We start from the raw sequence: 27,749 nt of genomic DNA, 5'->3' as shown, positions 1-27,749 counted from the left end.
CTCATAGGTCTCCCCCAGTTTGAGTCAGGTCAAGGAAGAAGGTGAATTCCAAAGGTGGGCATTCCTCCTTGACAACTCTGGGCCCAGGCACATAAAAACACACAGACCCTTTTGAAGAGATGAGAAGCAAATCATCGTAGCAATGTTACTGCTTCCTGAGCTCAGAAATCCAAGTGTTTGGATTGTAAATCACCACATGTGATAACCCACAAAACTGCCATCAGCCTTCTCAAAATGGCATAGACATCTCCATAATCTGAACTGCTGCTAACGTTTTCTTTGTTCGGCAGACTATATCGGAAGACCCATCAGTATTTTTATCAGAGAAGAGGATTCGTAGCAATCAGTTTGGATCGGGGATCCTCTGTTTATCACCCAACGGCCGGTGGCTGGCATCAGCAGCGAACGATGGTGTTTTGTTCGTCTATCACACTCCTACTATGGTAGGTAGGCATCCAGGTACAGGCTTTGTTTGGTGTACGCGAGAAAGAGGTGTGCAAGCTACTTTCTTTCACTGGAAGCTTTTCTTTGCTTGAATATAAAGTGTTCCAGAAAAATTTACGTTGAACATGAACTGTCATAACATTATATAGTACAATTGTTTTTATAACTGATGATTATACAAACTACTTACTTTCTTCTCCAGCAAATCTTGGGGTAGATAATTTTACTACTTTTCGTTATCATCACCTGCAAAGTTAGTATTCTAGAAACTTGTCCCATCTGTAGTCAAAAATCACAAAATCATAAATCCTAGGCTTTTATATACTTCGTGTTGACATTTTGGATTGACTTCTGTAAGAAAATACAGAAGCATAGTTTATAGACATACCCTGTTACAAAAACATATTTACTCATACTGCTTCTGTGACTTTTCTAGGATATACTCGCTCGTATGCATTGTCACTCATATCAAGGAGGAGGAATCAGATCCACGGTATTTTCTCTGGATAGCAAATTTATCCTTGTTATTGGGAAAAATGATGGTGCCCTGGTGTGCCTGAAATGGAAGTATGTATAATATTGATGGTGTGAATTTTTGTATCCTGACAGACAAATTTTGCATCTATTTGTGATTCTAGACTTTTTATTAGTCTCAAAGTAAGGTTAAGAATTAGATGAAGTCACTCCTCTCATCATTAGAGGTAGCTTCCCTAGCTCATTTAAAGCTTCCCACCAGTGTTGTGGAGAATGTCTTGGACTTTGGGTGCGGTTGCAATACAAGATAAAGGAGTGTCTTCTGATAAGCATTACCCATAATAAGCTGCTTATCACTCTCAAATAAACCATCTGGAATGGGGTGTCTGAGGATCTAAGCCATATAATCTCATGAGATACCATTTTATTTCAGTGATTAGGGGACATTACAGATTTAATGGGAGGGAATTGAACTGTGCCCATAGAGAGCTCTTAGCAAACATTAGGAGTGAGGGACACGTGAAACTACAGCTTTTCTGTGGTATAACAAATGTTCAGGCAGATGCATAAATGGAAGATGGGTCCACCAGAGTGGTATTTCTACTCTGGGTAATGAATCTTTCAGAATTTCTAATTCTGAAGAAACTTCACTTAATTATGAATGCTAGAACTCAAACAATATTAAATCATATGTAAAAATATTGAATAGGCATTTTTGAACAACTTAGTAATTTTGTTATATGGAATATTTAATAATTTGTCCTTTATTATAAGACATAAAAATACATCAATTTATTTTCTATTTACTAGGAAGATAAAGAATACTGAAGCTGAGGAAGCTGATCTTCACTGGCGATCTCTTCTTGCTATACTGAACAAGTCCACTTCAAATGAAAATACTGTTTTACAATCCATGGCAGAACGGCATTTTGACCCAGAATCCACAGCAGAATCACTTCCAGAAGGGAAATTTAAGGTGGGGTGTTTTTTTTATTTTTAGGGAAGCGGGGGGAAGGTTTGATCATTATCCTAAAATTGCACATGATAAAAACTGTCCTCCAAACAAACTCTGATCCTTTTGCAGAAGTAGCAAAATACTCCCAAGGATAGGCTGAATATGCTTAATTCTTAATTTGTAGAATAGTATAAACAAGGAAATGGAATAGTTATGGGAAGATGGCATTCACAGCTTCAGTTTCACATGGTTTCTTCAGCCACAGAAAACTCTGTGAAAGTCAATTTCTCCTCATGTGAAATTATTTGTCATTTCCAGTGTGATATTACTGCTATACATTGTGTGTTGTTTGTTTTCCTGTTGAAATCAAGCAAAGCAGCAATTACAGAAGTTAGTAATGTCAGGCCATTTGAGTCAAAAGGCTTTGCATAACAGCAAGGGTTTTCTGGACCAAATCTGGAGCCTGGTTAGGGAGTAAAAATATTGTAACATTCTCTTTAATGACGTGGTGGTGCTTCTAATGCGAGTCCAATTTTTATTTTATTTTGGTCTCTCTCTTATTCTCTCTAAGTACCTGAGATGGATGTTTATATCCTTAATTTCAGGATGCATCGCTTAAATCTTCCAATGTAGAGGTGACAGAGGAAGACGGAAACGTCACCAGTTCATATTCAGCCAATACCAATGAAATGACGTGGATAGATCAGAAAATGAAGAAGGTACTTCGATAGAACAAGTAATAATCAAAACAGGAGTTTTCAAGAGTCAGTAGTGATTTGAATTATGTGCTGTAAAGTAATCTACTTTCTAAAGCTCTTCTGACATTTGGGCCTCCCTTTAAGGCGTTGCCATCTAGACCTTTAGAAAAGTTAGGGTCAACGTTATAAACACACCAGAGCAGGTACTGAGCACAATAGGAGCTCTAAAGGCCAAAAGGCCACTTCTACACAAGGAGTAAATGAAAAAAAAAAGAAATTGCCAGAGAAATCGGCTTCCTTTAGAAACTTGTAAAGATGTTTTTCTTCTAAATGTCAAGAAGTTACACAGAAGATTATTACCAGAAACCAAGCAGGTGCTTCTTCCCAAGGGCCAGAATAAAAAATTCTACAGCACTGATAAATCAATAGTCAACAATATGACATTAATTGCAAACCCCCTGAGGTTTGTTTCAGGTTAAGGTTGAGGTGAGTATGATGTGGAACCAAAGTTTTTTAAGAGTAAAAGTTCATCAAAGATCTAATAGTGTGCAGAGAGGGGATTTAGTGCTTTGTGAGTCTGGAAATTGCTATATTAATGTTAGCATAGATAATTTTTTTCCTCAGAAATATGAATTATGGGTGGTAGCAGGTTCTTTTTGTTATGAACCAGAGCTGTATATATTCTCCAGCTTCTGGGGCTCAATGATAAGATGAAATATCATTGCTTTCTGTGTGATCTCAGGAGTGACTTTCTTTCTTTCCTTATTTTAAGCTCTGTTTCTGTATAACCAGTTTACAGTGTGAACTGGGTGTACAATCATTTTTCTTTTTAGCAGTTCTAAGAATCAACCTATTGAATTAAGCTTATGTCTATTTCAGTTATTAATCCCTTCTGAGTTTTGTTTTCTGTACAGATAATGTTCCTTTAGATCACTTCAGTCGTTTCCTGGGTTATTTTTTATTTTCAAAAATATATCTGTTGTATGTCAGGTCATTAGAGAAGAGACTGAGAGGTTTGCTAACCAGAAGAAAGAGCTGCAAATGGGAATTAAAAAGCTGCATGAAACTGTGAGTTTCTTACAAGTGTAATGGCTTAGCTTACAGTTTTGTTTACATGTACACTTCCTTTACAACTATCAGCTCTAGTGCTTAGTTACATTTCTGTCATAAACACTGAGCAGACAGGTAATAGAGAGATTTGTCTCTTCAGGGACAGCGTGCTGAACCTGTCAGGAACAACTGTCTGGTTCTGAGGTTCCTTTGCTCCAACTAAAAAATTTGTACCACCCTTATATCTTGAGCAATCTATCCCCTCAGCAGGCTAGTTTCTGCTGGTCTAACAGCCTTCCGTTATAGAAACTGTCATCCTCTCCTCTTCCTTCTCCAGTTTGTTTTCCAGTTGCTCAGCTCCCAGCATATCCTGCTGCATGGGGCTGTTCCTCCCCAGATGCAGGATTTTGCATTTCCCTTTGTTGAACTGCATGAGATAGATAAAAACTTTTGAAAGTTCTCAGAACTAAAGAATGAACAATTCCATGCTACAGATTCTTAGAAAGTATGCACAACTCCACATATAACATCCAAATGAGCTTTAAGGGAAGGATGAAATATATTCACATAGTAGTCTCTGTCACTAGGTACAGGCAGCACGTTCTACCAATTACCATGAAGCAGTTAAAAGTGGAGGCAATTAAAATGATTTTCTCTGTTATCAAGTTCCACAGTGTTAAAACCAGTGTTTCCTCTATTCACATTCGAATTACTTTTTATTCCTTATACTTATTTTTTAAAAAAACAGATTCAGAAAATGATGCATGAAAATGAACTGGTGCCAGACATTGAGAAACTGGAGCAGCAGGAGTTCAACCTGGATGTAGAAGAACAGGAAAGAGCACAAGAAAAGGCTGAAGAAGAAGTGGCCAGGGTATGATAGAGTGGAAAGAGAACATTTTAAAACTAGCAGTGAAAAGGAGAAGCAATAACTGAAGAATAGAAGATGATCTCAAAGTTGTTCACTGTTGAGAAGCAGGAAAGCGTAAAAGTATTTTAAGTCACTTTTTGAAGCAGGTGAATCTGCTAATGCAGATATTGCCAGTTGGAATATGATCTATGCCAGAAACTGTAAATCTGACACTGTGACCTTGGGTACAGCGCTGCTTAAGTTCTGGAATGCTTTTCTTCACATATGAAATGACACCTTTCAGTAGCAGTAGTATGCAATATCATTTTTGGAGAAGATAGCTGCAGTAGTCTAAGATTATGAAATACGGGTAATTCATTTAATCTGCCAGGTTTGTTTCAACAACTCAATACAAATTGCCTATATCTTGTTGGTTTGCACCACATGTCATTATTTTCTTTTCTGTATCTTGAAAGGTGAGGAAGGAGATTGAAATGGAGAATTTAGCCAACTGCTATTTGCAGAGTGTCATCAAACATGAGTGCTGGGATCCAGTGTGTGTAAAAGGACGTGCTGTTAAGGTAACCATCACTTTCTAACTCACTTACTGCAGTAGTTTATTGATTCCTTAAGGTACTGAAACAAAATAAATAGAAGTATAACACATTTCTGGTTTGCTTATGGTATGAGGAAAAAAACCACTTCTTTCCAGGGCTCATGCAAATCTTTCATTCTGTTGATTTTGACCGAGCCTGGCTGATTTTGCCTTTTAAAGTGGATAAATGTGCTAATAAGCAAATAAGTAACTCCTTAGTTCCTAGATACTAGAGAATATCTTCATGCAGTGTTGCTAAACGGAGAAGGTAAATATTATATTTCTGTGTTGGGTCAGTAGGACTTCTGCAACACAGAATGTAAAAGCAAAATTTAACCCTGATTTAGCCTATTTTAAACAGAGGGATATTAGTCAAACTAGTGATACTAGATTATCTCAAGGGTGGTTAAAGACCGAGTAATTTTACCAAAAATCTTGTCCTGGTTGAATTCTGTGAATAAAGAGGACATAGCCAGAGGTTATTTAAAAAAAAAAATAAATAAAGGCAGCAAATTTTAAACCAACCATTTTTACTACCAAAAAGGCAAGTGGTTTTTTTCTGACTCCTATATTCTTGCTGGATTGTCTACATTAATTGATCATCAATATTATTTCTGATTTTAAGAAGCCTCTGTAACTATTTAGCATTCAGTTTTTGGACAAATGAATTAACAGATGTGTTCTGAAGAAGTTTTTACCTTGGGTGTTTTTGTTTTCTAAAAAAAAAATATAATTGAACAGTGCTTCCATATAGCTTCTGAAGTGAAAAATTATCCAATGAAGGAACGTACTGAAGAAGAACTGAAAATTCTGGAGAAAGTTCTCCAGTTAAAGAAGATTGAGACAGCTGATGATGAGGTACAATCCCTTTGAAGTACTGCATATAGGCATTTCAGATCAGAATGCTCTGAGTTGGCATCTTAACCCCTTTTTTACATAGACACATTTCTTGGGTCCGTTTTCGCTGTAGAAATACTTCCCTAAAAATTTGAAGATATTCGTAAAGATGAAATGTTGTGGTTTTACTTAGAACAAATGCATTAGTATTGAAGAATCACAGAAGAGCTGAGGTTAGATAAGCCATTTGGAAGTCATCTACTCCAGCCCACCTAGAACAATTTACTCAGCTCCATGTCCAGTCAGGTTTGGAATATCTCCAAGGATGGAGGATTCCATAACCTCTATAGGCTACCTTCTCCCATGTTTGACAACCTTCAGAGGAAATGTGTTTCATTATATTTAAGTTGGATGTTCTGTATTTTGATGTATAACCATTTCCTTTCAATCTGTCACCGACACCGCTGAGAAGAGTCTGGCTCTGTTGTCCTTACTCCTCAGGTTTTCATATGTGTTATTAAACACCACCCCCCAAGCCTTCTCCTTCTTGAGGCTAAACAATCCCAGCACGCTCAGCTTCTTTTCACATATTAGGTGCTTCAAACCCTTAATTGTATTAGTGGCCTATCGCTGGGTTTGCTCCGGAATGCCCGTGTCTTTCTTGTACTGGGGATCCTACAACTGGGCCAAATACTCTGTATATGTTCACTTCAACTTGTGGGTTTTTGATCACTGGGCTTAATTGCAGAATATGATCTCTAGAATTTTTTCATACGTGTGCCACTGGTTCGTATACAAAATTAACACAGTTGTCATGTTTGTGATATTCAGGCTCAGAAGAAAAATCCTGAGACTGAGTCTGAGACTGTATTACCTGAGGAAGAATGAGAGAAGACAGAAGACGTAACGGCTGATGATAATGCATCTTCCTGCCTGATTGGAAGTCTGAGCTCTCAGTATGGTGGAGATACATCTATCCTGTACCACCAACTGGACTTGCACAGTAGGGAGCAGAAAGTCAATCAGATAGTGTTATTAAAGGTGATGTCTTTTCAAGTTTGTATTACTGTAGTGGCACTGCCACACCTTTGGGTTCTCATAGCAGTCACAGACGCTCAGATTTTGGGTGTACTGACACTGCAATGGAGAGTTGCACAGGCCACTGTGTTACAGATAAATGCACATCGTGCAGCAAAGCACCACGTGGATTTGCCAGCTCAGGTGTGGAAGAAAAACGTTTTTATGAAATTGGTTACCCAATTTGAGAGTATTTCTATTTGTCCTCTGGTGTTTGTATAGCTGGCTTGCACAGCTCAGCATGCCTGTGGAAACGTGACCTCTTTCCATACTATTTGCTGCTGAATGAAAGTTCAGCTGTATCCTCACACCATTTCATTTCTTTACAGTCTTATCAGCCCTTCATTTGGAGCCTTCAGTGTTTCTGTTATTTAATATTCTTTACTATCCGACTCTCCCTTCTCTTACCCTGGCCTGTTTATTAAGCAGTAAACATGCTACATAAAAGGCTTCTTATGAAGATGATCTGCAAGGGCAGAAGTGGTTAAACAACAGTAAAGCATTGCCTCATCAGAGCTCTTTAAGGCTACAACTGGTAGCAGAGCTCAACAGTTATGCGTTGTAATACATAAAATCTAGTAGATACACTAGTTTTTAAAGCAGATGGGGAAGAAACACAAGGAGCAATTTTAGATGTAAGTTTGGATGTAACGAGATCTTTCTACTGTGTGGCTTTCAAGATGCATACGATATATCTAATAGCAGACAAGTCTGCTGTGTTCTTGGCCAGTGCAGTGAATTTGCTGAGAGTTAGATAGGTAGCTGACAAACACTTGAGCACAGCCTTTTGTCTCCCAGCAACACTTTATGTTATCTGCCATCCTGCCTTACTACATCATAACTTATTATTGTATTAGAAACCAATGAAATAATCATGGCCACAAAAATATTTATTGTAATACAAATTGCAGACAGCTAAAGCATCTCAAAATGTAAAATCTGGTGATAGAACTGAAATCCTTTCCATGTTTCATTTTATTAAATTGATGTAGTAGGAGACACACATAGTTTTCTCTCTTAATATTCTATTCTGCTTGGTTGAGGTCAATTCTGTAGGCTAAAGGAAGAATTTAAGCACCGAGAATATATGATTTTTAAAATCATTGTAAGGTCTTAGCTGTTTTAAAAAAATAGTTTACGACTTTTGTTTATTTATTTAATGAGGGAATTTTTCTTACATATGCCAGGCAGAAAATCACATAAAAGCATTATTGAAACTGCAGGATGAATCACTTAAAAATCAGGAAAATATGTCCTTAGCGTGTATGTCCCTTAAAAGTATGCCCCTCTACCTGTGATTTACAGTCTCTAGATTTATAGGTCATGTGTTTTTTTTCTTTGAGGCCCCTTCTTTCAGCCAAAGAATTCAAAAACAAGCAAATAGAATTTTCTATCCAGTGTTTGCAGCAATATGCAGCAATAAAAATTTCTATGCGGGGAAAAAAACCCCACGAATGATAGTTTGCCCACCTCTATTTAACAAAGCTTGAGCTCTGCCTATATGATTTTCATTAAAGGGCTTTACCAGTTTATCTCCCTGTCACACATACAATTACACACATTTATGGTTTTGATGGCTTGAGGAGTGGTCCCATAATCATGGATGGATGTGACCTGTGCCATATTGCTGTTTCCCTTTTTGGTATTTCAGGACATCATTTACAAACTGAAAACTGCTTTTAATAAGGAATTTGACATAGTTGCACAACAAAAGGAGCAGGAGATAGAACGAGTGAAAGAAAGAAACCTGAGGATCCGAGAAATCTTGGAACAACTTGATCTGCAGTTGGAAGTGTGGGAGCCAGCTCTTACAGATGATGAGATACCAGAGCGAGCACTCACAGTTCAGGATTCAGAGGTGTTTGAAAAATGAATCTTTCTCTTTCACCTACTCAAATATATTTATTTAATTCCTGTCATTGCCAGACATTGAAAAGCTGAAAACAGATGTGTCTGTGTACTTAAAATCATCTTTTTGTCTCTTTTGCTTCCCTTCACTCTTTAGGGAGAAAACTTATAATAAGTCAATCCAAAATGAATAAGATGTATACAATCTTAATTCGTTGATGTTAAGTTTTTAATTGGCTATAAATTAGGTAGATATTCCCCCTGTTCCTGAGTGTAAGATTCAAGCCAGGCTTGGAGGGTTTACTTCCATAGATAAGGGTTTCTCTGTTTATTCTGAGCACCATTTTGAGACTAAGTAGTTTTAGACTAAGTGTGTGGGTACTAAACCGTGCTTAGTACTGTAATTATAAATTGAAATGATAATTTATAAAGAAGCACCATGCTTCTTATACAATATATTCCACCAATCTCATGCTCTTTTGGTCAGTCTTTCCCAATTCTCTCTGTTCTCTCACCAGTTCGTGTTATTCACTGTCAGAAAAGGTATGCAAGAAATACAACTAATCTCAACAAAAATGATGGTAGTTTCTATTTTAGCATTTTTAAATATGCTTTCAGGGGTGTTCGAAAGAACAATGTCCTCTTGAGGAGTATTATCATGGAGCAGAGATACAAAAAGCATCAAGAATTAGTATTGCCCCTCTTTCCAAAGGTTCTTAGTCTGCATGTGATCACATTTGGAGAGAAGAACCCTGATATGACCCTCATTTTCTTCCTTCAGATTAAAGTTGAAAAATACTTGACTCAAGAAGAGAGAGAGAAAGCAGAAATGCTGGCTAAGCTTGAAATGGAAAGACGTCTTGCTGAGAAGGTACTTAAAGTAGTTTCCTTTTTTACTGTGTAGGCCTTTGTCTCTGGTCAGGCTTATTTAGTTAATGCTGCACTGAAATATTCCAGTCATGTAGCATGGGAGAATAAAGTGTAAATGGTAGGTAATGATGATGTGTGCCTTTTCCTTCTTATTATCGTTTACAATTGGAACTACCTAGACCAGCCGGGGGGAGAAAAGATTTAGTATTAGGCTCAACATTTTCTAAAAAAAATGGCAGTTAAAAATACTCTATCAGGTGACTAGGGATTAGATAAATTTCTAAATGCATGCTGCTGCTCAAGAGAGAGCTTTCTGCTTTATCTGTGTTTGTTAACTGAGCGACCTGTGCTCTTCAGGGATAAGGCAAGGGTGTTGTAATGCTTTCCTCTGGCTTTAAAACGCATCTGTGCAGAACCTAAAATGGTTCGGTTCCCAAAAGAGATGCTCAATGAGACAATAACACAATAGCCTCCTTCACCCTAGCCTACCAACTGCACAGGAGTAGTCTATACCTGTGTATTCTTTTCTAGAATGCCAGAATGGCAGTTTGAGTAAGTTATTTGGTACGTGAACATCCGTCCACCAGAAAAAACTCTGAGACTTTCATCATGTTTCACAGGCATCACCGAAGTGCATTAATCTACTAGTGACACACCGTATAATTGTACAGATGATCTAGATGTGAACTACCCTATTATCCCTCTCAAAACTTCCAATTACTACACTTCCTTTTGCAAACAAAAATATTTTTTGTGGTTGTTTGCAGGACAATGACAGACTGCGTGCTCTTAATGACATGATGGGTGGAGTCCTAGAAGTCAAAAAGGAAGACGTCTTGAAGATGGTGAGCTGTGTTTCTGCCATATCATTTAGGTGGTTTGTGGGCTTTTAGAGGACGTGTGAAATTCAACTAGCAAATATTTCAAACCTAAGTGATAGGAGAAAGTCAGAGACTTGTAGAATTGCATTAAACCTACATAGACTCTGTAAGAGACCACACACTGGACTCAAAAGAGACCACAGAGTTCTAGTGCCTGCATATGACTTATCCATAACACCTGTCCCTGTCACAGTGGAATACTGCAGGAACATAATCTGGTATTACCATTATAACAACTGGTGGAGGAAGAGCCTGTTTTCCATCACTGTGATCTCACAGAAAAATACTGTATTCCATTTTAACTCAGCCAATATAGGTAGTACACAAGTAAAGAAAGGAACAAATGTGAAATGTCACAGAAAAAGAGTACGGCAGGACCAAGCATTTTCCCTGGAATTGATCTCTTTTGGAAAATAAGGGCTCCACTTAGAAGTATACGTTAGCATGGAGTTAGATTTGGGTTACCTTTTTGAGTTAGATTTTTTTCTGAAGCAGAAAACGTGAGGTATCTAGTATCTACAGCAGTATGTTTGAGTACAAAATACTTGTCCTTTACAAGATCCAGCAGTGAATTCCTATAAGCAATTGAGAGAGAATAGCACAATATGTGTCACCAAAATTACTGTGCAAGTGACAGACCAGAGAAACAGAATATATAGGTAACTTAGACTTAAGTCTTGTACCTTATTTACCACTAAGGAATACCTTTAACTCATCTTGAGATGTGCTAGAGTTTGTTAGTGTGCAGATGGGGACTTAATGTTGCTTTTGAAACATATTTGTCTTTAATTCTTCCAGGATATTCCTCCACCTCCTTTTCTGTCCAAGCCTGAGCATCTTTGGAATGAAGAAGAAAAGAGAATATTTAGAGAATATGAGATAAAAGTCAAGGAACTGAATGAAGAAAAAGAGGAATATAGAAGGGTAAATTAAAATGAGAAAAGGAGTGGTTTTGTTAACATGCTCATCACCAGAGTTTCAGGAGCTACTTCTGAAAATGCTAATACACAGAATAAATGGAGAACAAGTGAAGAACAAAGATCATGTGGCATATGAAAGAAGTCCTAGCTTAGACTAGACAATCTCTACTTATACCAAGTAATACAAGCCAAAGCCTGTGGCATCTCACAGACAGTAACTTTCCTTCACAAATGTACCAGTATTCCTAAAATTTTTTTCAGGTTCCATTCCCAGAGTTGCTGATGCCATACGCAAATGATACAACTCTTTTTATTCTTCGAAGTCATATTTGGACAACATAACTCGGTAGCCTGGCAGCACCTCCTTCCAAACAAATAATTTCTGGGACCTTTTGGCTAAAGGATACAATTCCATATTTTCATTCTACAATATCTGAGCTTCTTTGTTCTTCTAGATGTGATATTGCTGCTCTTGTCCTTCCCTTCTCCAGGCACTGGAAGATGAACTGAAGAAACTTAAAGCTTCCATCCAGGAAACAACACGAAATTTTGATGAGATTGTGTGTAAACTCTCTGAAAGGAAAGTGAAATCAGAGATGGTCGTCTACCAGGTATTGCAGAGAACATTGATTTTTCTTCTCTGTCACTGTGCATCAGGAAAGTTAACATTTTTTAATACAATCATTTTACAGGAAGAACTCAAAATAGTCAATCTTGTTTACGCTTTACTGTTGGATGAGGAGTTGGACACTAGAAAAGCTGGACTTCATAATTTTCTTGTGAAAAAGGAGAAAGAAAAAGTAAGTAGTCATTTAGAATGCTGTTCTTAGGAAAAGTGTAATATTTACAAAACATTTTCTTGTGAGGACTGCTCTTTCCAAATAAAAATTTTGCTGTAGATTATTTTCTGACAATTTACAGGGTCACTGATATATTTTTCAACTTGTACAGGTGACATACTTTATAAATACATATGTTTTTTAATAGATATACTCATTTTGGTTCAGCTGGAGTTGTTTGGTAAAATTCTATGCATTCAGAAGGGCATGCTGCTAATGGTTGTTATATATAGTATTTTTCAGTATCCAGTGTCAAGCTGGAAGCAGCAACTATGATGCTTTTATGACATGAATGTAATGCCATCACGTTTTTCACTGAAGTGAGGGCCATGCTGACTTGTGTTTGCCAGTTCAAAGCATAGACAGAGGTTGCTTTTGAGTATCTGACACACATACCCTTGAGCACAAAGTGTTTATAATCTTATTGACCAATTTAGTCTCCTGAAGTGTTTACCCATCCCTGCCAAATCATATAAAAAAAAAAAATTCTAACTCTTCCCATAGGTAGATCTTTTGGTCCATACAAACTGTGAAATACAGGAGAAGGATCTCCCCAGCAGAGTAGAGGCATTTAACAGCCTCAGTAAGACGTAGTATCCTGACAGGTAGCAGAACTATGTTATGACGAAAGGGAAGCTGCATTCTCAAATTAAAACACTCCATTGAACAGCATTTGTGAATTTTTGCACTGTGTTACCTGTGATGATGTGAAAGGAAAAGGAAATCTTTGTGCAAGTGAAAACAACTATCAACAAAGGTCCTTACATTCAGATTTTAATATGAAGACTTGTAAGCATTTGTATATTTCTTCCACAAATTTCTTACTGTCTTAAGCAGGGGACTAATTTAATTTCACACCTGCTCACCCATTAGCAGTATCTACAATTAACCTGCAGAAGAAGGCATTGACTTGTTAGTGAAAACAGCTCACATGTTTTTCTCTAGAAATAAGAAAGCGTCAGCTTCATCAGTGTAAATGAGTGGCTGCTTGGTGCTTCTGCTGGGTGAGTTTCATTCCTGAAATGTTTTGGTTTTGCTATAGGACAAGACTACGAAAACACTCCAGACTACAGAACATAAAATTGTGGCTTACATGGACACCTATGAAAATGCAATAGTTGAAGAGAAGGTGAGACTCTTGACAAACACAAGGAGGTTCACAAATTAAAAAGTTAATGCTGTGTCTTGATAACAAGAAGAATGTACTTCACTGTGAGCATGGGATGAGTTCTGGTCAACTTGCTGATTGCTGAAATTCAGTTGTAAAGGAGAGTATGTGCAGAGAAAAATTAATGAAGTATCCCGGATTCCTGTGATGCTTGACAGTGCTTGGAAGAGCACCATGTTCTATATTTCTAAGGTATGAGCAGGTTAATGCTTTTTTAAAAATAACGTTTTGGTAACAAGAAAGCTTTCTGTTTCCCTCCTAGAAACTGGAATGTGGTTTTACAAAGGAGTTTGCTGACCTACCTGCTGATCTCCTTAATGAGCTTTCCCAACTTTACAAACGTCGACCAGAGTAAGATCCTCCTGATGCCATCTGCTTAAATATTGGTGTTTCTTGGGAGTCAAGAATGAGAATGCTATTTATTTCAATGGTCAAAATTATTTTGATAATCAGTGGGCTGCCTGCTTTTTATTGGCTATTTAACAATTGCTTTTTTGAGTACTTATATTTCCTCATTCACCCCCCACAATCTATTTTAAATGCAATCTAAATAATCATGAGGTTTCAAAAACATATATTCTTATTTTGTGTAAGATGCAGTCTTACCTATTTGTTCTTTGCTAGGAACTTGAAAGAATGAAATGTTCATAGTTGTTTTTGCACTTCTTTTGTGCAAGAGATAATAAAAAGTAAATATTTTATGTACTCTATATGTGCACTAGGGCCCCAGTGACAGAAATGGCCTTTGACACTGCAAACCCGTATGGCAATTGTTCAGGCTCAGCTGAAGATTACAAACATGCACGTACCCTGTTAAGGAAATCCATGGATGAACTGGATAGTCCTGAGTACATGCCTAATGGCTTAGACCCATCTATATGGGAACGCTTTTGTCTAGCTAGAAGAAATAAAATGGAAACTGAGGAGCTGGTATGTAAAATTCTTTATTTTTCCAGTATACTTCTTGATATTTTCGGATCTGATAGTTCTACGGAGTTCAAGTGCAGGGTCAAGGTAATGGTGAAACAACAATGCAGCACACACACAAGCTGCATTTGAGTTTGAAGGTTGCTTCTGACCACATTCAGTTCAGAATAATAGAAATGCTATGAAGGGAAATGGGATCTAGTTCTCCTTCACAGGAAAAATTAGCATATTAATGTGAATGGATTTTATCAGAATGATTATGATTTTGGTGTGGTTTCATTACAAAAAAAAAAAAAAATTACCTTTCCTCTGTCCATACCAAAAAAAATATTAAGGCATTCGGTTTTCATCATCTGTTGGAGTTGTTCTCTCCCTTTATCAGTCTACATTTGCAGCCATGCATTCCCATATTGTTTTAGAATGTCAAGAGCAATTCCTAACAGATGGTGTGGAAAAGTTCTAGCAAGCTGTTTGTTCAGCTTAAAAGTGTGAAGGTGTAAATCTCAGTTTTCCAGAGACAGAGATACATGAGCTTTGAGCAAAAGATATACAGATTTCCTTTCATGTGAATAAAATACGTGTAAATGAATAAATTATTTTCTGAGCAGTGTATAAAGATGCCCCAACACTGGAAACATTCAAGGTCAGGTTGGATGGGACTCTGATATCGAGTTGAAGATGTCCGTGCTCACTGCAGGGGGGTTGGACTAGCTATCTTCATGATCCCTTCCAGGGCAACCATTCTATGATTCTATGATTGTAACCTCCTTGTCCATGTGCTGAGATTCTCAAAATACCAGGCTATGTATTTATACATATGTTTGTCTTCTTAAGAACTTGTCTTCTCTGTTCTTGAAGAGTCTTGCCCTGCCATACTGACAAAGTTGAAAAAATTCAGAATGTCACAATATTGCTTGCTTAGGTGAAACAGAAAGACCAAACACTGGCAGAGATGCAGGCCTTTCTCCAGAGAAGAATGGATGACGATGAGAAGATTAAGTCAGAACTAGAAGGCATTTTCCAAGAACTTAGATGGTATTTTTTTTTCTTTTCCTATATTTTGCTATATTTTACTACTCTACCGACACAGAGCTGAAAGTTACATACAAAATTATGCAGTGGTGTTCTCCAACACTCTTTTCTCTAGGATCCATCCTAGAGACCTACAATATTTCTGAAATGAGGTGCGATTGCACCACATGTGAGCAGGCCAAACCAAAAATTTTCACAGAAAGGGTCATTGGGCACTGGCAGAGGCTGCCCAGGGAGGGGGTTGAGTCCCCTTCCCTGGAGGGGTTTAAGGGACGGGTGGACGAGGCGCTGAGGGACATGGGTTAGTGATTGATGGGAATGGTTGGACTCGATGATCCGATGGGTCTCTTCCAATCTGGTTATTCTATGATTCTATAATTCTAAATCTGGGGATAAATTATACAAGAAAAAGGGTGCTGGCTGGAGTCTTCTCCATATCCTTCTCAGTTGTTATTAAAACTTGTGTTCAGTAACAGACACCTTCTCTCAGAACATGAGCTGGAGTATGTCAAACTGAATCAGTGGTTGAAAACTTCATGTATGGAAATAAGTTGCAAATTCTGTAGTCGCTTTGGGCGCAAGTACAAGACAGGCTCTTAAAGAGTAACCCCTACATGAAAATACCTCTCACCAGTAATAAATAAAAACATTCTGAGAATCATAGGAGGATTTATGCAAACCTGTTGAAATCACTAACTTCTTGTTTTCTGCCATTATAGGGTGCAGGAAGAGAAGAAGAAATTTCAAAGGAATTTGACTGTCCAGTTTTTGCTAAAGCAAGGACAGGTGGAATTGGAAAGTACTGGGATCCCAGACTACAGTGATGCCATTCTCATTAATAGGAGTGTTATTGAAGAACTGAATTCCTCTATCATGGTAATTTGCATTATCTGAAGGAAATCTAAGCTTTTTAAACAAATGTATTGTCCTTCAGGGGCTCTGCTTTTTCTCCAGTTTGACATCTAGTTTCAATTCATTACTACACACCAGGAGGCTCAATTGTAATCAAGAAGCTATTAAGGATTCCGTAATGTCTCTTATCACGATGTACAGATTGCAATATAGATTGCTTTCTTGATGTTTGATCAATATAATTCAGACCAATAAAATGGCAACAGTTTTTAGACACACCATCACTTACACACGCTGTAAACAGAAAATGCTAATCCAGTCTGAAAACTCCCTCAAGGCAAAGGCACAGTTAAGAAGCATTTGAACAGTAGCTTACATTAAGATTTAAAAAATAATACACTTTTTTATGTAAGGTGAAAATGGTGATGCTACTTAAAACAGTGCTTCATACTCCCATTAAAAGGTTCTTTTCTTAGGCATTCTAGCTGTACAAAAACTGCTACTGGACAAAGCCTTCAGCAATGACTGCAGAATACCTTATAGAGGGCTGATTTGTATTCTGTAGAGCTAAAATGCCTTCATGTTCAAAAGACAGAAAGGTGGAGAGAGAGGTTAGCTGTAATTTTCTCCATCTCCTCCTCTGATCTAAGGCTGTGGCACAGAGCATAAAAGGGAAAAAATTCTACAAAAGATAACCATCTGGAGCAAAGTCTAGAAAGAGACTGCAGTATAGCACGTTCTTCTTACTAAAATTATAACTTTGGAAGCTTGTCCAACTTGTTGCAAATAATTATTCCATAATTTGCAAAATATGTTAATGAAGATTAATCTATTTTTTCAGGCTCAAGGAAGAAAAAAGATTGCTAGCATGGTGGAATGTAAAGACTTCTCTAAAGTGATATTTCATCTGGAATGGGAGCACAAGAAAATGAGAATGCAGACAGAAGATCTGGAACAGAAGGCTCGGGATATAGCAACGCTATCTATTTCAAAAGACCGCCAGCTAGTGAGTTACTTTCTTTATATTTTGACCACAGAAAATTTTGCTGGCTATACCTGTAAGATCATTTATACCTCTTAAGTCCCTTACTCCTATGGAGAAACCTGATGCCCACTAAGTCAACAATTTAGTTTTCAGAGTAAAGTTTTATTCTTGAGAGTGATCAGTGATGCGGCTGTTTGGTATGTTCAGCTGTAAACAAAGGCAAAATTAGCCCTAACTCTCGTTGTTTCAAAATCGGCACCGAGATTAAGGAATGAGGATTTTGCAGCCTCAGAAGACAGATCCTTTAAATAAAAGACTATAACTTCCTTTAAAGTGAAAGGTCTGAGGTGCTCCCATCTGGTATCTCACTGGGCTTTGAACAAGCCCAGCTGGCAGGCCAAAAACTGTAGGAAAAGGTAAGAGCCAAGGATACCAGTGGGAGAGGAGAGGATGAAGCCAGCTTGTAGGGGAAGCCTGAGCATATTGCAGTATGGGATATAGAGGACTGCAAGGAAAGCTGATGGTTTTGTTGTGCTAAGGTGAGGGGCATAAAGGTTTGGAGTAAGAGTTGTTGGAGGATGGGTAAGCTATGGATATTGCAGTGGGGAGAGCTATAAAGCACAGAGAAAATGAAGAATGTTGGAGGGCAAGTAAGGATATTGCAATTCAATCAAAAGATTAAAAGAAAATCCTAAACACCTGTTTTAGTCAGGCTTCATTTTGCTGCCCTCCAAACTGCTTGTTCACTTCTGAATCAGAGCCAAGGGACTTTCTGTAACTGCCACCCACAAAACAGCCTTCCAAAGAGGTGATGTGACAACACACTGAAAAGTTCTTGTAGCAAATTAGTCACCAGTGTTGCTGTTATGTGTTAGCTTTTAAACTTCATTTTAACTGATGAGCAGAACTGTTGCTCTTTAGAGAGTTAGGCTTGCCCGTAACAAAGGCAAATACCAGTTTAATCAGAATTTGAATGCTTTGAGGGGCTTGACTTCACTCTCTGAGTAGAAATGTGGGGCTAGCAGGAAAGACAAGGCAACAGAGACCCCAACAACAAGAATAGAAAGAAAGGTGGCTTATATAAACGGCGACAGAGTGGGACAAAACCCAGAGACCACCTGGAATAAGGACTATTTGTGAAGCAGTGAGTGAAAGCAGTTTTGTGCTGAAGGTCTGCTGGGCCTTTCCTGTTTCTCCTTTTCTGACCAGAGCAGTTCACAAAATTTTACATGTCACTTCGGTGGGACAGTATCCTGAAAGGATAGATCTACATCTACAAAAACCTTTTTACTGCCCATTATGGGTTACACAGGCTGTTTATCCTTTGTCAATCGATAAAGGGATATTTTAGTAGCAGTGTGCTGAAGAAACACATCTTTAATAACTTCTGTGCAACCTGAATTACTATGCAGATACAAGAACAATAAAACAGAACTACGGAGAAACCACTCAAAAGAAAACAATCACTTTCCTCTCTGGTCTAAACACAGACTGTATAGCACCTTGGCCTCCAGCTGTGTTAGGTTAGACTACCTTATAAGCAAAAATGTAGCTGAGGTTTTTGGATCAACTCACAACAAATTAGGTTGGTCTTGGTTTCATTAACACATAATAGATAACATTATTTTTAACAGCTCTACAGTCTAGTAGTCACACAGCATCCAAGAATATATTTACCATGTCCATTTATGATCATTAGTAAAACTTTCCAATGTGCAGACTTCTAGTTTTTTGAGTTTTGCAATGTATGATTGTCTTTACAAAATTATGAAATGGTTAAGAACAAACAGGCTTAATGAGATGGCTTCTTTCTGCTTTTAATTCTTCAGTTCCTAAGTATGATGAACTACGACACCCACATCACCCACCAGATTTCAGCGATGGAGCAGAGTCTTGGCATCATGGATAAGGTAAATCCTAAGAGAACCACCACGTCTGAGAGGCACATTTTTAGTTTAAATGCAAGTCCTCTCCTTCATTAGCAAGAGGTGTTGGTAAGAAATAACTGCAACTGATACAGGCATAATGACTCTTCAGCTAACTCAAGGACTGCTGGAGCATAGCCAGAACAGCACACACAGGTGAATATATATCTCAGAATCATAGAATAGTTTGGGTTGGAAGGGATCTTAAAGATCATCCAGTTCCAACCCCTCTGCCATGGGCTCATGTCAAGCTTCTCATCAACCTGCACCCCCGAGTCCTTCTCTGCGGGGCATCTCTCAATCACATCATCCCCCATCCTGTACTGAAATCAGGGATTGCCCCGGCCCAGCTGCAGGATCTTGCACTTGGCCTTGTAGAACCTCATGAGGTTTGCGTAGGCCCACTGCTCCGGCCTGTCCAGGTATTTATTCATTAATAATCGCCTTTCAGTAGTTTTTTCAGCTTGTGCTGAGCTGTCTAGAGCAGCAGTTCTCTAGAGTCTTTCGAAGCAGTCTGCATTCATTGATTGCTGCATAGATCAACCCTATGGAGAGAAATCTACTTGCTTTGTTACCGGAATTAAATGCTTTCCTTCCTGATCCGAATGCAGATCTGCTTAACACTTTTTGCACAGCTTTGCCTATAAAAGTCACTCTTCCATTTCTAATGAAGCATTCTTCCAAATCTTCACTCCTTACTGTGTCTCTCCAGGAGTGCCAGCCTGTTCATAATACCACTGCCCCTCTGTTTTCAAAATAACACAGACACAACAATCTGATTTGCTGGCTCTCTCATCTATTTCAATATTCAGATGACGATTATCCTTGATTTTAAGTGATTCCACTGGATTTTCTCCAGGTTGCTGTAGCTGGCATCAGCCTCCTCATCCTCTTCAAGCTTCAATATTTGTGTTGTCACCTTACAGCCCATCTGACAGCTTCAGCACAACAACCCTTTTTTCAGCAGCTCAGAGCAGCCAAGAGAATGTTCTCAGCTCACACATTCCATTGACTTTCTTTGCTCTCTTTGCCTTTCAAGTTTTATCTTTAATATATCTCTTACCCTGACCTCTTGTCAGCTCCTTAATCAGAACTTTACAAAGCATATTGAAATATTTGTGAAAGACAAAGTAAAGCCAAAATGTGCTACTAGTTACATCCAAATACGCAAAAGTTTACTGAGGTACAAGGAAGTCATTAAGATTATAGGTTTCCATCATAAGTATGTCTTTTGTATAATCTCATATGTTTTCTGTATTCATTTGGGAACGGACAGCTGCACAAGAAGAACGTGAAGAAACGTCAGAAAAGAATTAAAGAGTTGGAAAAGTGCATCAGTTTAGAAGAGCAAGCAAACTACAACCTCAGCCTGCAGCTGAAAGAAATGCTTGTCTCTGTCTCAGAAAGGAGGCACATCTTTGAGGCAGCTGGTGAGTCACAATTTAAGTTACAAGCAAAGAACGTTCAGAAGATATTGCCAAGGCCAGATGGTCCTGTTCTCCATCAGCATCAGCTAAGGGACAAGGAGCACCTACTTCTTATTTTATGTGCACTACTAGTAGTACTTTTTCTACCACAATGTTTACTTAAGAGCATGCCCTTGTAACCAAAGTTAATTGACTAAATTGCTGAAACTATTTATAGTCATTAATACCTTCAGTAGGCAACAGGGCATCATTCTTTCACTTCTTTCCACCCATTCAAGGGAATAGAGGAAGTAAGGTGAAGGGTATTCACCATTGGTAAAACTGTAGAGATCTTTCCCGTAGCAAAAGATTTTCAAAACTGTGGGTACTTGCTAGAAACTAAAGGAAGCATTCCAGTGCCTTTTGAATTTTTCTGCTTTATTCAGAACTGTAAAGACTCTTCAGCCGAACTGTGAGTCTCTTTTAAAATGCTTGCTTATTCTATACAAAACTTAGAAGAACCCCAGGACAGGGCCATATAAATACAAACTATACATCATCTGCAAATACAGGCTAACCCTTATATTTCATTTTATGCAGACACACAGCACATTTCTAATGAGATTGCAAAGCAGCGCTACCAGGAGATTTTGAAGCAGAAACACTTACGGGATCTTGTAAAGGAACAGGAAGAACAGTTTGAAACTCTTCAGGCAGAAGCAGAAAGATGGAGATTAAGAACATTTCCTATCTTTTAGTAATCAAAGTCCCCGTGGTCTTGTCTGAGAAAAAGATCTTGTATGTCTACCTTTTCTCTCTGAACTTTTCTTTCCACAAACAATTTCTTCTGTAACTTCTTTAAAAATAACTTCAGTTTGAGAGATACCTGTTTGTCCGTTTTGTACAATTTATACCTAGTCTTATCCCCATTATATTTCAACTCGTGAGATTTATTTCTGCTCTTTTGATTTTATAAACCACATCACTCATTACAGAAAACAAATGGTGCAAGAAATTGTAGACTGATAGAAGAACAGGTGAGGTGTGCTTGTACATCCTTAGTCTGCAATATGCAACTGCAGACATTTTGAAGGCAAAATAGTGCAGGAAAACTATGAATTTTCAGCTGCTTCAGTTCATGGCTACGGCTTTGACTTAATTTTGCTTTTTAAATATGTTTTAACCTGTGATGTCACAGGTGTACATTGCTGAGATGAAGTTGTTTCAGCATGACCAGGTATGTGCTACAGTGGTGCGATAGAAGTTACCCCCAGCCTGCAGCAGCTGTGGCTGCTGTCACCAAGAGAATCATGAGAAAATGAGGTTTAGAATCATCTGGCCTCCTGAAATAGCTACAGCTCTCTCCCACCCCTTTGCATTGATAGGCAGGTTTTTCTCCTGCCAGATCTCTCCAAGACCTGCAATTAGCAACGCAGGTTGTTCTTAATTCATTCTCTCTGGACAGCAAGAGTTAGTATTCTAACAAGCAAGTAAGAAGTACAGATTTAAGTCTAGCAGTGATAGGGCTCATGAGAGGGGTTCGATTTTCTTTCCCTTGACATGTGTAAGAAATTACCCCCTTAAGGAAATAGGAAACAGCATCTGTAAACAAAGCAGTTAAGGCACAACAATAAGGAATGTGATCCCATAGAACAGCAGTCATAGCAGAGAGGGCTGTAGAGTAGTTAAGACTTAAATATTGTTACAATTGAGAAGCCATGATTTCAAGAATAAAAACAGACAGAAGTCACCACGCTCTCTGCACAGACCATGAGGAGAAAATAAGCAATTTCAAGTTTAGTAAAAAAATGACATTGATTGGAGGACAAATGAAATGCTGAAGCTTTATTCAGCTTTATGATGCTGTATTTGAAGCACTCCTATTAGATGAGGCCTTGCTTTTCTTATTTATTTGAAGACAGAAAGCACCCTGGCTCTCACATGAAGTAGCAGAGTAGATAGATGTTGACTGCAATTCTCTTGCCTTCCCTTCTATTACCTCAGGCTGTGGCAGAATGCTTGAGGCACGCTTCCCTGGAGATGGATGTCTGGACCAGTACCTGAATACAAGTGCATTCTGGCACATTTCCCTCGATAATAATTAAAGCTATTCAAAATATCTTATTGCAGCTTCATGATATTAACATGAAAATTAGTTATTTTCATGTAACTAGCAAAATGCTGTCATTGACTGGCTGGCAGCAGGAAGACAGTTGTAAAATAGGGATGTATCTATGAACAAAGATCTGAACTCTTCCCCATGCGAACATCAACAGAAATTACAAAATTCTAAGACACGTAACCATGCAAAGACTAATCAAAGAATGGACTACCTTCTAAAGTATAACTTGATATAATTTTATTTTTATTAAATAACTATTTTCCAGGTTGTTTCCTGTTAAGTAATGCCTTTTACAGTGCCTACCGTATCCAAGTACTTCTCTTTACAAGTATGTCCTGAGAAAACCTCCTAACCTCCAAGCATAATGTCCCGAAGTCTGCTCTCTGATCAACGCTTCTTATGTGATCAGAACTCAGTCTTTTCTGCTTATGCGTGTGTGTAACTGAACGCTTCGCACCTGTAGATTATGCATCTACAAAATCTTCTGTTCTGCTGTAGTGCAATAACTGGTCTTCTAATCCAAAAGAATCAATCAGCTGAGTGAGACTCACTTTCTTGCCATCTGCAGAAAAGGCTGACTGTAGCTCATACAGCATCAGCTGGGTACTGTTTCTCCATTTCACTATCAAAGCCTGCAGTTCAGACAGGTTGTTCTGAAATTGGGACAAAAAAACCCCGTTACTTGCTGACACGTGGGGTTTTTTGATGCCCTGCAGCTGTATTTTTTATAAAATACCTTAAACTGAGACAACACAAAACCACCACACACACAAAAATGCATCAGTGTTGTTGCTTCAATCAATAAATTATTAGAAACACTATGAATTCTACTTCAAAGAATGACTCAAAAGTGCTTTTTCAGATGTTTGCCTCACCTTTGATCGATACATCTTAACCATTTTGAGCCTTCGAAGTAGTTCCTCCTTCTCCTGCACTTGTTTCAGCAGCCTTGCTTTTTCTTCCAAGGGCGGCTGCTGGCTGAGGTCTGTCTGCGGCACGTGGGAATTCTCTGCCTCTCCACAGAGGTCACTTTCCTGCAGGGGGTTTTTGAAACATGTATGTCCAGTGCCATTTCTTTCCAAGTTTTCAGAACCATCTTGTACTCTGGAACATTCTGTACTTGTCTTTGGCACACACCCTTCGTTGGCATCACCAAAGTCTTTTTGCTCAGTGTCTATTTTGAGGCGCTTTGCCACTGTAAAATTAGCATTAAATGAACGTCTTGTTTTCCTTAATTGCTCTCTCAGAGCTGCACTCATTGGCTAAAAAAACCAAACAAACAAGAGAACAACAAAAAAACCCCAGATGAATCACAATAATTTAACCTTTTGATCAAATTTCAAAGAACTGTTTACCCTGGCTATTATTTATATAGAATATTTCTTATTGTAAAGATCATTTCAAAGCAGACTCCCTATTCTCATTATAGCTTTTGCAACCAAAAAGTCACCTTCATCCTGTCACATGTGTTCGCACACAAAGCTGCAAGACATGGAAAGATGTACCTCCGTATTTTCCAGGAGCAAATTCTGTATCCCACTGAGACAAACCCACCCATCTAGTTGTTGTGCAAAGGATACACAGCATATTTGAACTTGGCTAATTTTATTCTATCAAGTTCAATGTCCCTCTCTAGTTTAATGGAAATGAGGGTTTGGATTTTTTGCTGTTCCATCCCACCAAACATACACGCTTTCTATATTAGCACTAGTATAAAACATCTGTATTCTACTTGAGAGTATTAGAAATTATCTGCATAATTTGGACTTTAACGCTTTGAGATCCTTCCTGGATAAGCATCTAAAAAGTGATTATTTTTCTTCAAAAGAAGTTAATGATTTTTTTAAAAATAATTTGTGTCTAACAATTTACCTGTGAAAATATACTAAAACATGGGAGAAAGGGACTAGTTAAGGAACACTTGCAAACCAGCCCCAGCCCTATCGAGCACGGGTCCAGATGTTGAGTGTGACAGCATCACCATGATGCCTGCTCAAGGGGACACCAAAGCAGAGCTCAGCATTATGGAGAACATTCAAACTGACAGCAGCGTGCTTTGCAGAAGTCTTGGAAAGTCACTGTGCATACACAGCAACCCAGAAAACCAGGATTTGAGAAAACCAAAGATGGCAGCTTAAAAAAGCCAAACAAACCCCAAATAGTATTTAAATTTTTGTATTGCATTTGGATTATACTAGTCCATCACTTTCCTCTGAGTATGCAGGTATATGCTGTGAATACAAAGTATACTGAGAACATTCCTTATCTGCACAGCTTTGTGGCTGTGGGTATAAGCTACCTATTTTAGCCTTGCAGCAAACAGCAACTCAGTGACTTCAAACTACTTGATGATTTCACAAGCATTTTTGTTACTCTGAAGAGCCACGTTATTGGAAAAACAAAAAAGTTTGCAAACCTGTTTCCCTGAACTCATACCCTGTGGAGCTGGTGTTCCAGAATTCTTTGGAGTATTGCACAAAGATGGTTCTTCCATCCTGAGATGGATAGCGGTTTCTGTTAAAAGACAGAATTAATTATATATGGTGCCATTTTCACCCAGTTATAATGAGCCATGTGGCTGCACAAATGAGTAAACAGTTCTGACAAGAACACTAAGGCTTATTTCTAATTAGTAAGTTCAAAAAAAGAAGACATCTTCATAAGTTTCTCAGCTTTTCCACGTAGCAAGTAGCACACTGCTCTGTGCAAGGAGGAGTGACACTAACTAGCATACAGTATCTTACTATGATTTGGGGGTATTTTTTTCCCCTCATAATGAGCAATAAAACTTATAAAGCAATCAAACCCATTATAATATGCCTGTAAATCCAAGGTCATATCCTGCAACACTGAAGTCAGTAAAAAAAACCTCACTCCAAACCAACTGCATTTTCTTAACCTGAATGACATCCACAACTTCCCTGGGCAACTCTCAGAGTGAAGAAAGTCCTCCTTACGTCTAGTCTAAATCTAACCCCTCTCCAGTTCACATTGCCCTTCATCCTGTCACCATAAGCCTTTGTAGGCATCCCCTCCCCAGTTTTCTTGTAGCCCCTTCAGGTACTGGAAGGTTGCTCTAAGGTCTCCTCGGAGCCTTCTCTTCTCCAGGCTGAACAACCCCAACTCTCTCAGCCTGTCCTCATATGGGAGGTTCTCCAGCCCTCACATCATCCCCATAACCCTCCTCTGGATCCGTTCTAACGGCTCCATACCCTTCTTATGTTGAGGATTCCAGAGGTGGACAGAATACTCCAGACGAGGCCTCACAAGAAAGAAACAGAGGGGAAAGAGGCCTCTGTTCAGCTCAGCTCAGACCAAACACGAGGTGTTACCCTCTTCAAAGAGCAAACAATGTCTGGGAAACAGTGTTTAAAAGAAAACACGCTCTCAGAGGAACATTCTGCCTAGTTTTCAAAGAACCACAACTGCTTAGAAGAAACTTAAGCGCACTTTAGCCTTTGCGAAGTTTCACGGCTTTCCACGTTTGGCATCACTCTCACCCGCCCAAGGCTCCGCGCACGCCCGGGGACGGGTATTCCCCGCAGGGCAGACAGGCTTCAGCCCTCTCCGGGCGCCCGTTCCGAGGCGGCGGGGCCGGGAACCGAGAAAGGAGCCGGGGAGAGTCCCACCGACCCCCCGGGCCCGCGGGGAGCAGCGCCCGCTACCTACGCCCAGCGGAAGCTGCGCCGCGCGCGCCCCGGCCCTTCAAAACCCCGCTTCCGGTGAGGGGCGGGGCTGGCGAGCAGCGTCTTAGTGCGGAGGGGGCGGGGCTAAGGGGCGGGGCGAGGCGAGGGCGGGAAGTAGCGAAGGGGCGTGGTTAAGGGGACAAAGGGCGGGGCGAGCACTGGGAAGGAGATAAGGGGCGGGGCGAAGGGAACCGAAGGGCGGGGCTAACAGAGGGACTGGTGGGGGGCGTGGCTTGTTCGCGGAGAAGGGCGTGGCTAATAGCTGGTGGGCGGGGCTAAAGGGAAGGGGCGAGAGCATGGAAGACGTGAAGGGGAGGGGCTAAGGGGAGAGCGGCGGGGCGGAGGCGGGAAAGCAGCGAAGGGGTTAAAGGGACGAGGGGCGAGGGGAGCGCTGGGAAGGAGCGAAGGGGCGGGGCTAACGGGGAGAGCGGCGAGGCGTATCGAGGGGGCGTGGCTAAGGGGGAGGGGCGTGGCTAAAGGGGTGGGGCGAGGGCGGGAAAGTATCGAAGGGGCGTGGTTAAAGGCACGAGGGGAGCAGAGGGGCGGGGCTAACGGAGAGGCGGTGGGCCCCTTCGAAGGGGCGTGGCTTGTTGCGGGGAGGGGCGTGGCTAAGCCGGCAAGGGGCGTGGCTAAATGGGGTGGGGCGGGCGCGTGGGAGAAGTGAAGGGGCGGGGCTAAGGAGCGAGGGCGGGAAAGTAGCGACGGGCGGGGTTTAAAAGGACGAGGGGCAGGGCGGGGATGTGGCGCGGGCGGGCGCGAGAAGGTTGGTCTCGAGGTGAGGCGGGCGGGAAGGGCGAGCCAGAGCCCCCCAGCGTTATACCTGAAGCCACTGCTCGCCTCTGCCTTCTCGCTCTCTGGGTGTGCGGGAAGGAGAGACGGTTCTGCCCCTCTGCTCTGGTGAGACCCCGCCTAGAAGCCACTGTGCGGCTCTGGAGCCTGCAGCGTGGCAGGACACGGGCCTTAAAGATCAGCCATTTCTAAGCCTCCTGCAGGGACACCGCCCACCCGATCAGGCTGCTCAAGGCTGCATCCAACCCAGCCTTGAACCTCTCCAGGGATGGGGCAGCCACAGCTTCCCTGGGCAACCTGGGCCAGGGCCTCCACACCCTCATGGGGAAGAAATTACTCCTCATGTCTAGTCTAAACCTGCCCCGCTCCACTTTATACCCATTTATACCCTCATCCTATCGCCACAAGCCTTTGTGAACAGTCCCTCCCCAATGATGAGGGGAAAAGGTTTTAGCAGGCCCTGTAGCGACAGAACAAGGGGTAATGGGTTTAAACTAAAAAAAGGGTAGATTCAAGCTG

General features: G+C 40.0%; 2 protein-coding genes across 4 annotated transcripts in view; one reads left to right on the top strand and one right to left on the bottom strand.

Moving 5' to 3' along the window:
* LOC138733927 (cilia- and flagella-associated protein 43-like) overlaps positions 1-23,595 on the top strand; it is a 58,758-nt gene extending 35,163 nt beyond the window's left edge. The window contains 24 exon segments of the mRNA XM_069881445.1: positions 291-443; positions 881-1,011; positions 1,729-1,894; positions 2,479-2,592; positions 3,562-3,639; positions 4,370-4,495; positions 4,948-5,052; positions 5,808-5,924; positions 6,735-6,944; positions 8,632-8,838; positions 9,610-9,699; positions 10,466-10,543; positions 11,378-11,503; positions 11,991-12,110; positions 12,192-12,299; positions 13,381-13,467; positions 13,769-13,857; positions 14,229-14,436; positions 15,356-15,468; positions 16,185-16,341; positions 17,159-17,323; positions 19,132-19,212; positions 20,504-20,657; positions 21,234-23,595. Coding sequence (XP_069737546.1) covers positions 291-443; positions 881-1,011; positions 1,729-1,894; positions 2,479-2,592; positions 3,562-3,639; positions 4,370-4,495; positions 4,948-5,052; positions 5,808-5,924; positions 6,735-6,944; positions 8,632-8,838; positions 9,610-9,699; positions 10,466-10,543; positions 11,378-11,503; positions 11,991-12,110; positions 12,192-12,299; positions 13,381-13,467; positions 13,769-13,857; positions 14,229-14,436; positions 15,356-15,468; positions 16,185-16,341; positions 17,159-17,323; positions 19,132-19,212; positions 20,504-20,657; positions 21,234-21,391 — 3,141 coding nt within the window. The 3' untranslated portion in view covers positions 21,392-23,595.
* Positions 22,968-26,464, bottom strand: LOC138733933 (swi5-dependent recombination DNA repair protein 1 homolog). 3 transcript variants are annotated; one of them, XM_069881453.1, is made up of 4 exons: positions 26,425-26,464; positions 25,172-25,269; positions 23,631-24,017; positions 22,968-23,408 (listed from the first exon to the last, which is right to left on the bottom strand). In XM_069881453.1, exons 2-4 carry the CDS (start codon positions 25,247-25,249, stop codon positions 23,220-23,222), a joined length of 654 nt encoding a protein of 217 aa, XP_069737554.1. In that variant the 5' UTR covers positions 25,250-25,269; positions 26,425-26,464; the 3' UTR covers positions 22,968-23,219. The 3 variants fall into 3 exon arrangements, with proteins under 3 accessions (XP_069737554.1, XP_069737552.1, XP_069737553.1); XM_069881451.1 differs by having other exon boundaries at positions 26,206-26,463; XM_069881452.1 differs by having other exon boundaries at positions 26,256-26,463.
* Between the last annotated feature and the right edge of the window lie 1,285 nt (positions 26,465-27,749).

Source organism: Phaenicophaeus curvirostris, unplaced genomic scaffold (assembly GCF_032191515.1).
Source record: "Phaenicophaeus curvirostris isolate KB17595 unplaced genomic scaffold, BPBGC_Pcur_1.0 scaffold_46, whole genome shotgun sequence".
In the NCBI taxonomy this organism is placed as follows: domain Eukaryota; kingdom Metazoa; phylum Chordata; class Aves; order Cuculiformes; family Cuculidae; genus Phaenicophaeus; species Phaenicophaeus curvirostris.
Note: the sequence above shows the minus strand (reverse complement) of the source record. Positions and strands in the feature narration are given on the sequence as shown.

Bases quoted from the DNA above. Each gene is read 5' to 3' on its own strand.
- LOC138733933 (XM_069881453.1), bottom strand. From the start codon at position 25,249: ATGGAAGAACCATCTTTGTGCAATACTCCAAAGAATTCTGGAACACCA. The intron at 24,018-25,171 runs GTTTGCAAACTT...TGGTTTTTTTAG, and splicing joins GTATGAGTTCAGGGAAACAG to CCAATGAGTGCAGCTCTGAG. The intron at 23,409-23,630 runs GTGAGGCAAACA...TCCCAATTTCAG, and splicing joins TTAAGATGTATCGATCAAAG to AACAACCTGTCTGAACTGCA.